General features: G+C 38.1%; 1 protein-coding gene across 1 annotated transcript in view; it reads left to right on the top strand.

Annotated features, from left to right (window-relative positions):
• Positions 1–12,680, top strand: part of LOC136260022 (DNA damage-binding protein 1-like) — a 55,520-nt gene that overhangs the window by 173 nt on the left and 42,667 nt on the right. Inside the window, exons 2-10 of the mRNA XM_066053613.1 lie at positions 7–254; positions 469–579; positions 3,073–3,221; positions 3,515–3,590; positions 3,640–3,843; positions 6,370–6,528; positions 7,806–7,889; positions 7,945–8,064; positions 8,109–8,211. Of these exons, the coding sequence (XP_065909685.1) occupies positions 45–254; positions 469–579; positions 3,073–3,221; positions 3,515–3,590; positions 3,640–3,843; positions 6,370–6,528; positions 7,806–7,889; positions 7,945–8,064; positions 8,109–8,211 (1,216 nt within the window). The 5' untranslated portion in view covers positions 7–44. The remainder of the gene's footprint in view (positions 1–6; positions 255–468; positions 580–3,072; positions 3,222–3,514; positions 3,591–3,639; positions 3,844–6,369; positions 6,529–7,805; positions 7,890–7,944; positions 8,065–8,108; positions 8,212–12,680) is intronic.

Raw genomic sequence — 12,680 nt, 5'->3', positions numbered from 1 at the left:
AATTAGACAATTCACTCACTCTACATCAACAACTCTGCTACGTCATGAGCTACAATTACCTGGTCACTGCTCAGAGGCCTACCTCTGCCACACATTCTGTGACCGGCCACTTCACCAGCCCACGTGATCTTAATCTTATAGTTGCTAAAGGCAACAGATTAGAGGTTTACACAGCCACTCCAGAAGGATTAGAGGCAGTTATTGATGTAGGGTTGTATGGTAAGGTGGCTTGTCTGCAGCTATTCCATCCTCAGGTGTGTTGTGCAACCTACGAGTGTTGTGTCACACCTACTCCACTTCTGGTGGTCTTGCAACAAGTATTGTTATGTTGTTAGTGATCCTGGGGTAAATATTAGTCATTTAAATTGTCCCCATGGGTAGGGAATTGTCACAGTAGTCCCCTACCAGTCATGTGGAGTGGGTGTGGTGTGACATTGATGTTAATTAGAGTACATGATCTTCACACAGTCAGAGAAACAAGATCTGTTGTTTGTCCTTACTGCCAAGTATCATGTGTGTATATTGTCATATGATGAGGCATCTGGTGACATCATCACTAGGGCATATGGTGACGTCAAGGTAACCCCTTATTAGGGCTGATATTTTAATAGTTTGGGTAGTGCAATGAGTGAATATTAAAATACAATCAGTTAAATTATGTGATATTCTTGTTGATAGCCTTGTGAACATATTCAGTGTTTAGAGTAATGGAGTGAACTAGATTGTTACTAGATGTTTTAGTATCATTAAAGCATCGTCATAGTTAGCTACTTGGGTGTCATTTTAAATCTTTACACTGTATCTGCACAATAACAGCCAAGCTGTGAAAGAAGGTGTGGCTTTAAAAAAGCCTGGGTGAAAAAAGTTGTGAAATCAAAGGTGGCGGCTAATACAATGGCTACAATGATGTTAATGCTAACAATGCACATAGCCATTAAAATTTATTAGTATTAACATCATTGCAGCCATTTGTTGGCCGCCACCTTTGATTTCACTTTTTTTTTTTACCCAGACTTTTTAAGGCCGCACTTTTTTCACAGTTTGGCTGTTTTTGTGCAGATTTCACTTTTGTAATTACAAGTTCCAAAGTCAGCCTGTGGTTGGCCTTGATACTTCCTTTTAACTTTTTCCTCTTTACTACAGGAATCGTTGAGGACTGCGTGTGGTTATTTATGTATTTACAAAGAACGGCTGAAATGAGACAAATTTTGAAGGCACGTATATCCAATGATAGCTGGGCATCAAATTAGAGTGGGAGATACCCTACCCTGAGGAAACATCTACAGCAGAAATGGATAATTATACCGTTCAAGCACCATAGAGCTACAGAACTACAAAAATGGTGTTTTCTGGTTCCGTAAAATGAGTATGTCGCCCACCCACACCAGCTGTACTTGGCACACAACACACTTGATGTAGGCTATAATTTTCATAATTTTTTTAGTACTCTAATATAGAGCACACATTTTTTCTGTGTACTTCAGTACAATGTATATAGAATGTTCTAGAATTTCCACTGATGGATCTAGCAAGTTATCATTCTAGTGTACTAAACCAGAACTATAAGGTAGAAATTAAGTGAGGTGAGCAACTGACAGCAGTGGCAGAGTGGTAAAGGGCTTGGGCATATAAGTGTGGAGGTCCCTGGTTTAAAACCTGGAAAAATTTTTGAAATTTTTGCACATGTTATTTACTCCTCAGTGACTGTTCTATTAGAGTACCTTGATTCTTTTTTCACTTGTTTGGTTTTGCTTTATATCTCCTTAGCTAATACTCTCAGTGCTTTCAAACCACGAAGGTCTGATAGTGACTTCCATGATTTTCAAGTTATTCTGTCAAACGGATTACCCTGTAGGCATGATAACAAATCGCTTTTACAATTTTCCAAATTTCGTGTTCTTAGTTCGATCTGTATGAAAATTGGACTGTAAATGTGTTGCATTATGTTCTTACTACCCTCCAGATTTGAAGTTAAATTGACTAAAGCACACACGAGTTATTACAATTTTTCTAAAGTGTGCGAAAAGAAAACTTATGTAAGAAGATTAAGAAGAAAAATACGAAGAAAATAAGATGAAGTTTGAAGGTGCATATCTCAGTGATGGCTGGGTGGATTCAACTCAAATTTGGAATAGGAGGTGCCCTACCCTGAGGGAGTTGGAATTTTCTACTAACTGCCTCCTTCCTTCAGACAAGCGTAACTTGATAACGGCTAAGGTTATGGGCTTGATTTTTACTGTTCAATATCGCTTCAACCCAACAGGTACCTTTCGGCATACCACAGTACATACATTTGTCAATATAGACAATCATGTGCTGGTCACATGCTATAATATGATTGGCTGTGTCTGTATCTGTGTTGTAAATTTGTTGTTATGTAACTTTGAAGTTAGTAGCTAAGTGAAACACTCTCTACTTTGAGTGCAGTTTACGAGAGTTGTTAAGCTTACCACTATCACTACAACAATGTTGTTAAGCTTTACCACTTCATATTACTATCACTACAACAATGTTGTTAAGCTTACCACTTTGTATTACTATCACTACAACAAGGCACCCACAACTCAGTAATTGATGATTGGAGTGCATGCTCAGTCAAAAACATTACCTCTGGCGCCATCTTGTTGTTTCATGTGGGTGGGTTTACCAGTCATAATAGTGTTTAAAAAGTAAACAAACAAGTATAGGGAAAAATTAAGAATTTTAAGTTTGATTAGAGATCGTAGAAACAAAGTAGGGAACCAAAGGGAGGTTGCCTACACCTGCAGATACACTAGTGGACATTTAACCCTAATTCGAACTTAAAATTCCTTATACTTGTAGACACACAGTAGCAGTACTTAGGACATAATCATGTTGCCAATTAAGTGAAGTAATGTGTCTCCTTATCCATTCACACATGTACACTTCATTGTATAGTTCAGCTATAAACAGTTCACAGGTTAAGAATTTAGACATTATCAAAAGCAGATATCACTCATCATTGTATTGCTTAGCACTAACCCAAACTACATATTTGTTTCAGCTCTAAGTCCCTAACATCATTGTCTGTTATAATCCACCCCATTACAGAGCAGGGTTGGTAAACCAACTGAGATTCAAATGATCGGACTGGTTGATCCTGATTGTAAAGTGATTGGCATACACATCTATTCTGGCCTGTTGAAGATTGTACCATTAGAACTAGACTCTGGGCAAGAGCTGCGAGCTATGGATATCAGGTAATTGTAGTTCTTACTACCAATTGGACTAGTCTAGTATAAAAAATGACCTATTGGGTAATTGTAATTCCTACTGTGTTGTCCTGTTTGTTGACAATGTTGTTTGATACAATGAGTCAGTGACCTACTAATTTGTGATGGTATCACTACATGCACAATTCTGTCTAGTATGTAGCTTTAAGGAAAGGACAAAGATTCAGTCTCAACAGGTTCCATTCATTTGTATCTCTGAAAGAGGACAACCCTTTTACTGGGTCTCAGTTTCATTTTAACCATATTCTCTACCACTGCAGGCTTGATGACATATTCATCGTTGACCTATCATTCCTTCATGGTTGTAAGACTCCTACTATTGCCTACATCGCTGAGGTAACTATATGATCATGTGATACACATGTCACGCCTCCTCTTATTCTAGATGAAGGATACTCGTCAGTTAAAGGTGTTTCCCCTCTCGCTCTCTGAAGTAGAACTGAAGCCATGCATTTGGCAGCACAACATTGAGCCGTGTAGTAACATAGTCATACCCACCCCTATAAGCTGGGGGGGCTGTGTCATTGTAGGATTGGAGACAATCACTTATTATAACAAGGATTATAACAAGTCTCTGCAACTAGCCAAGGTGTGTGACTACATACTACATAGTCTATACTGGATTCTACATACTGTATACTGGATACTATACAGATCCTGGGATTAAATTTTTTTGCACTAGTGTAGTACATTGTTGCTAGCTAACTATAAGCTAATGAACCACCACAGGAAGTCACTACATTTAAACTCTGATGAATGCAGAAACATTTCACAAACATCATCAATTCCAACCCTGAAGAGTTCCTTGGTTAAACACTGCACCTTTTAATAGTGACCACATTTGAATAGTGACCACATTTGAATAGTGACCACACTGTGCTCTTAAAGATATAGACATACCCAGAGGAGGTACGACACAGCTCACATGAGCCATAAGGTTAATACAGATAATAATTTGGAAAGTACTGCTAAAACTGTGTACCAGTTGAAAGCTTAATTTCTTACGCTAATTTCAGTGGTGTAATGACCCCATTCATCCTTGACTTGTGGAGGGAAAGCAGCCACCAGGGACGAGAGCATTGGCGGATCTAGGAGGCATTGTCAGGGGGGGCCAAGGGGGGCAAAAGTTTTAGTGTACAAAAGTGTTTATTCCACTAAGAGGAATTCTAGTACACAAGTTATATTCAGTTGCATAACTTTATTCAGTATAGCTGGATAGACATACAGTTGTAAGATTGTAGTTGGCGAAAAAAAATTTTAAAATTAGACCTCCTAGGTTTGAATTTGGGAGCATTTTTGATAGCATTTAGCTAACAAAGTGTATGCTTACAATGCATATAAAGATTAGTTAGCCTATCTGAGATAAAACCTGTTTGATGGTAAAGTGTGCTAAATAGAAATAAGGTGTAGCTAGTATTGTTGTAATGACATTACAATTGTGACTGTTCTATTAGAGTAGTGACTGCTCTATTAGAGTATCTCGATCTTGGCGCAAAAATTCAAACTTATATGTCTCACTTTCTTTACAATGTACAGTATAACTGTGTACATTCTACAATTGTTGTCTTCTATTTGCCCATTTGCTTTCTATACTTCTGAATACAGTGTGAATGCATGATTCCAGTTTCTGGTATCAACTGTGAGCTCAAAGGGGGGTAAGAGAAAGGCCAGGGGGGGGGGGGGGGGGGGGGGGGGCACAGCACCCCCCGGCCCCCCCTCAGATCCGCCTATGGACGAGAGCACTGCCAATACTGAAGTAAAGAGCGTCCAGGAAGCTTTACATTCCTTTAAAGTCTGTTCAGGCTTTTTGTGATTTTAAAAATCTGATTATGTAATTCTTTCCAACACTGCAGCTATTTTTTGTTGATTGTTTTAGTGAGTTATCTGCTTGTCTGAAAAGTGAAGTACAGTGTTATTTAGTAATATTTTCAGTAAGGAAAAAGCACACCGTTCTATTACATTATGTATTTGGATGTCATACCTTTCATCTGCTGTTCCCTTTTAGTGCACACCACAGTGAATGTACTATAGAGCTATAAATTTATGAAGCAAGTAACTACATACTCTTCTTGTAACAAAAGTTTTATTTGATATACAGAATAGTTGTCACACTTATAATTAGTTGCTTTATGCTCTAAATGCCGTCCTCATTTAGTTGAATAGTATCCACATTGACACTAAGCTATAGTAGCTGTAGAGCTGGGCAATATTTCGATATTATCATATTTGCTTCTAATATCGTCTTCAAATTGTGATACCGTACTATCGTCTTTAAGTAATTCTGGAGTGTTTGCTGTAATTCTACACATTTACAAAATCATTTAAGTTGCACATATAATTCTTCAATGAGAAATGTAGAAAACAAAGTAAGAGCTGAGACCACAATTTAAAACTCATCGGTGGCAAAGATCAAGGGTGATTTCTAATGCATTTCAAAATAACACTTTATTCTCTCTGTATCATCTCTAACTTCAAAGAAGTGTAAGTATTGTGATATTTTAGATGGCAGTATATCGTTGGTTAAGATTACGATATTGCCCAGCTCTAAGTAGCTGTGGTGTTTAACCAAGTAAATACTATACCTGTTATAATGGTGGATGGTAATGGTGGATGGTGTTGAAAATAACTTGTTATGGTATTGTGTGTACTGTCCACTAGACCCTGCCATCATTGCATGATCCCATAATACACAGGAAATACCATGATGACATCATATGACATCACTTCCTCCATTATAATCTATTAATGATATCACTATTGTTATGGGTCAGTTTGTGGGGATGACTTAATATGGCTTTGTGTTCTGTCACTAAATTAATAGATCATATTTAAACATTTTTTAGTAACTGTTACAAATCACTACATACAAGTACAAACATGGCTGAGAACTAATACTACTACCCAGTATAGTACATTGAAACTGTTGAATGAGATCAGTTCAGGCAAGAGTCCATAATATAAGTAAAGTTCTTGTATTATGAACTCTTGGTTCAGGTGATCCAGCAAATACCACTCAATTTTTGCTGGTCATTCTTATTGCTGCTCATCATCAGATTATGTATAGAAACTTGTGTAAAAATCATACTAATGCCAATCTTCTCTCAATGATGTCTAGGATGTGGTGATACAGTGTTATGGGAGGGTGGACGACCACCGATATTTAGTGGGTGACACAACTGGCAAGTTGTTCATGTTGTTCCTTCACTGTGAGGAGAGGATGGGAGAGGGGCAAGAAGAAGTGGTCACTGAACTTAAACTGGAACTTCTTGGAGAAGTGAGTATGGTATGCGGTATGGGGACAAGACTGGGACAAGTACCATAGATGCAACTGTGTGTACAAAATCTTCAACTTTGTCATGTTTATCCTCTTTACCACTTTTGTATCAGCACTATCGCTAAGAGCTCTCCTGCCATGTAGTGATACTGTAGAGTTTAGTTGTTAAGCATATGTGCTTAATCAGAAGAGGTACAACACACATTAAACCCTATCAAAAAGAATTCATGTAAATTATTTTAACTTCTAATCTGATGCTTTATCTGTCTTTACGGGATTATGGAGACCTTAAATACATTTTCCACTGTTGCTGTTTGTCTTCTGTTTTGTGCTGTAAGCTCTTCATCATGTGGTGATGTCTCCACTCACTCTATAAAGCCAGTGGTGAACCTTGCATTTTAATTACTCCATACAAATGGTACCTCCTCTAGTGCTTAATAAACATTGACCCATTTGTTAAGCACATGTAGAATAACCATTGTCATGAGTGTTCATGGATTAACACTGTTGATTTACAATAATCACATGTACCAATATATTGGAGTCTAGTTCCAGTTCATGTGGAGCATGAATTGCATGATGAAGAAGAAGATCGTTTTACTTGGGAAGCAAAGTAAAGCCCACATTGTTATTATTGGCCATGCACCATGTGAACCTCACACGGTGGACAAACTTTTAGCATTTCTTCTCCTGTATAGCTGCATGGAGCTTCATGTTCATTTGCATGCACATAATTATCAACCATAAAAAAAACAAGTATGTGCTTAATATATTGTATAACAACCAGACTCTATGGTAGAGATACAACCAGACTCTATGGTAGAGATACAACCAGACTCTATGGTAGAGATACAACCAGACTCTATGGTAGAGATACAACCAGACTCTATGGTAGAGATACAACCAGACTCTATGGTAGAGATACAACCAGACTCTATGGTAGAGATACAACCAGACTCTATGTTAGAGATACAACCAGACTCTATGGTAGAGATACAACCAGACTCTATGGTAGAGATACAACCAGACTCTATGGTAGATATACAACCAGACTCTATGGTAGAGATACAGATATTAACTGAAATATGATCCCCTGCTAAACCTCTCTTAGCAAGATCTCCAAATTAAGTTCCTGGCTCATTAAAACCTGTTGACGCTAAGTGTCCTATACAGGTTCTGCAGTATTACTCTAATACAACACACACTGTTTATTTTGTATGTTAAAAGTTCCCAACTGACTATCCATAATTATGTGTTGCTATGGTAACCACATGTAGGCGGCTATTGGTAAGAGTCTCAGTTACCTTGACAATGGAGTGGTGTTTGTGGCTTCATCTTTTGGTGATTCTCAGTTGGTAAAGGTGAGTGGAGTGGATCATGTGAGGTCATGTGATCAGAAGCCCCACTCCTTTTCAGTTGAGCACAGAACCATCTGATGTCAGTGGATCATTTGTACAAATACTGGAGACCTATACTGGACTGGGACCAATCATTGATATGGTCACTGTAGATCTCACTAGGCAGGGATATGACCAGGTGAAATGTGTAGTGGCAGGATTGTGGTATTATTCTCCCTCTAGTTGGTCACATGTTCTGGGGCTGGCAAGGAAGGGTCACTAAGGATCATCAGGAATGGAATAGGAATCAATGAGCTAGCATCCATCGATCTCAGTAATATTAAAGGTATAACTGTTCCATCTGTTTGTGTGTCTGCTAGTGTTTATGTGTCAGGGATGAGCAGCACTGACACAGCTGTAATGATTCATTCCTATAATTTCATGCAAGGCCCTCTCAGTCAATATATCATACCGTACGATACTAAGGACCACAAAGGAGTAGGCATAGCCCACGAAATAACATATCCAAAAAACAGCCTCAATTTTCCCTGACGATGATGAGGCAGTATTGATTAGGTAAAACTAAGCCCAAACAAGCTTTCAGATCGACCCAAAACACTTTCAACAAGTTGCTACGAAATTTTAAAAATATATATATAATTTAACGGAATCTTCTAGTGACTGACTGATGATGCCTTCAGACAAGCATAACTTGATAATGGCTAAGGCTACAGGCTAGATTTTTTCACGGTTCGACGTCACTTCGGCCCTAGAAGTGCCTTTTGACATACCGCAGTACGTATAATGCATTCTTCATGGACTTACCAGTGTCCTCCTTTGTGTCCCATTCATCTTTGCTGACAGCAAACAGTGTCGATTTGGTGGTAGCACGTGATGGCTTCCCTTTATAACAGAAATCGTCCGTATTTTTCATAGTAGCTACTTTATTAGTAGAGGTGCTTTTCAAACAGTTCTTGATTCGTACTGCTGTGTAACGGGTTGAACATAATCATCAACGAAGCGTAATGGATACTTCACTTTTCAGATGATAATTGATATAACTGGGACGCATGGCACCATTTCTTTCTTTCGATATGTGGGGATTGCAGAGGTGCTTTTCGAATAGTTCTTGATTCGAAATGCTGTGTAAAGGTTGAACATAGCTGACTACGAAGCGTAATGGATACTTCATTTTTCAGATGATAATGGATATAGCTGGGGGTGCACGGTGCCATTTCAGATGCAGTATGCGTGGGTTCACCAGTCATGATAATTATTTACAAAAAAAAGTCAACAAACAAGTACACAAAAAATTGGAATTTTTAACTAGAGTAGGGACCATAGCATATTGATAAAAAGTACTGAAACAAGTTGGAGTAGTGTATGATATGAAATCACAGTAAAACAATAAGAAGTGTTATATCCTTACTGTGCTCAAGATGCCATAATGGAAATACACTACTTTTTTTTAAAAATTACGATTTACTATAAGCCATATTCTAAATGATGTCCCGCAAAGTTTCTATTTGGGAGACTCTTATATTTTCGAGTATTGTTACCAATGGCAATTGAGATTCGAAAGATTGTTACAGTGACTAACAAACAAGATATCGAGGTGAAACTACCAGGTATGGTTTTTACAACAAAGAAACAATACTATCTCTACTCTACCTGGAAAACCAGCTGAAAATTCTAACACAGCATCAGACAATAGCTTTTATACCTTTATAACCATACCTCTTAGTTTTAGGTCAATATCTTCTTCCAGGATTAAAGATTAAATACTAAATCAGTTTCTTAGACTCTTTTAGGCTGTTTTGGGTGGGTAATAAATCTCATATACTCCACCTTGTTTTCTAATATACTCCACGCCTTCAGGCACAATATAACATATGCTCAAAATCTAGGTTTATCCAATCGCTATGTATTGTTCACGTGCAGTGATTTAATGAGCACGATTATTTTGTCACGTGAGGATGCATAGTTGCCATGGCGCTAGTATTATCGCAAGAAAACCAGCCGCTTTTGCCGAGCCTACAGCAGAAACAGCCGTGGATGAGCTAGAAAATCTGAGTGTAACGTGAATAGAGTCTAAAGCAGTTATACGGGCACAATGTGGAGTCTATGAAATTTATAAACCCTCAGGCCCTTAATAGCCCGGGCCTTCGGGTTTATAAATTTGATAGACTCCACATTGTGCCCATATAACTATTATTTATATCCCTATTGTGTATTTCCATTTGGTATCTTGAGCACAGTAGGGATATAACACTTCTTATTGTTTTACTGTGATTTAATATCATGGACTACTCCAACTTGTTTCAGTACTTTTTATCGATGTGCTGTGGTCCCTACTCTAGTTGAAATTCCAATTTTTTTGTGTACTTGTACTAATAAGCCTTCATGTCACCGATTGCAAATGGACATTCTATTTGGGGGACTCCAACATAATATAATTATTCGATCAAGTGTGAGTTCTAATGGAGCTTAATAAGAAACTGATTAATCTTTAATCCTGGAAGAAGATATTGACCTAAAACTAAGAGGTATGGTTATAAAGGTATAAAAGCTATTGTCTGATGCTGTGTTAGAATTTTCAGCTGGTTTTCCGAGTAGAGATAGTATTGTTTCTTTGTTGTAAAAACCATACCTGGTAGTTTCACCTCGATATCTTGTTTGTTAGTCACTGTAACAATCTTTCGAATCTCAATCGCCATTGGTAACAATACTTGAAAATATAAGAGTCTCCCAAATAGAAACTTTGCGGGACATCATTAATAGGCTTATACCACATGGCAGGTTATTATCCAAGTAAAAATTTTTACAGATCACTGCCATCCAGAATTTCGAAGGGGAAATTTTTTGCCTCTTCAGGATCAATCGAGCTGCAAATCTCTAAGGGGAAAATTTCATGGATACCAACCAATCTGCACATATTGCAAAAATTTTCTCCAAGAAAAAACATGGTAACTGCTTTGTGGTAGATCTCAAACCTGCTAGATATTAGGGTAAGCTAAGTTGACTCTTTGATTCTCATCACCTTCCCACATCACTTTCCACTCTCCTACCTCATAATTCATTATTGCTATCAATATCACATGTGCAAACATTTCTGTGTTGAGATAGACTAACCATCGCTTAAGCATTTCTAAAAAACAAACTTTTAGAAGACATAATCCTTGTAGTGACAGGTGGCCTATTGATTTGGTATTCAATTATGAATAATGGCCTCTCACAATCATCAAATTTGAGAAAGTGGCTGATGAGATAAACTGCTGATCTATTTTGCCTGATCTTACAAGCATGTGTGCTTGCATAGAGTATGGGACAAGTGTTACCAACAGTATGGGACATGTGTTACCATACAGTATGGGACAAGTGTTACCATACAGTATGGGACAAGTGTTACCATACAGTATGGGACAAGTCTTACCATACAGTATGGGACAAATGTTACCATACAGTATGGGACAAGCGTTACCATACAGTATGGGACATGTGTTACCATACAGTATGGGACAAGTGTTACCATACAGTATGGGACAAGTGTTACCATACAGTATGGGACAAATGTTACCATACAGTATGGGACAAGTGTTACCATACAGTATGGGACAAATGTTACCATACAGTATGGGACATGTGTTACCATACAGTATGGGACAAGTGTTACCATACAGTATGGGACAAATGTTACCATACAGTATGGGACAAGGGTTACCATACAGTATGGGACAAGCGTTACCATACAGTATGGGACAAGTGTTACCATACAGTATGGGACAAATGTTACCATACAGTATGGGACAAGTGTTACCATACAGTATGGGACAAGTGTTACCATACAGTATGGGACAAGTGTTACCATACAGTATGGGACAAATGTTACCATACAGTATGGGACAAGGGTTACCATACAGTATGGGACAAGCGTTACCATACAGTATGGGACAAATGTTACCATACAGTATGGGACAAGCGTTACCATACAGTATGGGACAAGTGTTACCATACAGTATGGGACAAGTGTTACCATACAGTATGGGACAAGTGTTACCATACAGTATGGGACAAGTGTTACCATACAGTATGGGACAAGTGTTACCATACAGTATGGGACAAGTGTTACCATACAGTATGGGACAAGTCTTACCATACAGTATGGGACAAGTGTTACCATACAGTATGGGACAAGTGTTACCATACAGTATGGGACAAGGGTTACCATACAGTATGGGACAAGCGTTACCATACAGTATGGGACATGTGTTACCATACAGTATGGGACAAGTGTTACCATACAGTATGGGACAAATGTTACCATACAGTATGGGACAAGGGTTACCATACAGTATGGGACATGTGTTACCATACAGTATGGGACAAGTGTTACCATACAGTATGGGACAAGTGTTACCATACAGTATGGGACAAGTGTTACCATACAGTATGGGACAAATGTTACCATACAGTATGGGACAAGTGTTACCATACAGTATGGGACAAGTGTTACCATACAGTATGGGACATATGCTAATTCTATTCAATGGTTGACACATCATAATAGATGTATATAAAATAGTTAACCATTTGTATAGAGTTTCACCAGACCCATTCTTCACCATTGTTGATAGTACTACTAGAGGACATCATCTTAACAGTAAGCACCACTCCAGGATCAACCCAAGATTAAATTTCTTTACCAACCGAATTGTAAATCAGTGGAATTCCCTCACCCTATATGTGATCGCGTCAGATAGTTTAAATAAGTTTAAGAACAATTTAGATATTTACTGGCATCAAATTGGATATGGA

The sequence above is a fragment of the Dysidea avara genome, chromosome 7 (genome assembly GCF_963678975.1).
Source record: "Dysidea avara chromosome 7, odDysAvar1.4, whole genome shotgun sequence".
NCBI lineage: Eukaryota > Metazoa > Porifera > Demospongiae > Dictyoceratida > Dysideidae > Dysidea > Dysidea avara.
The sequence above is the reverse complement of the archived record's forward strand: the minus strand, read 5'-3'. Positions and strand labels throughout refer to the sequence as shown.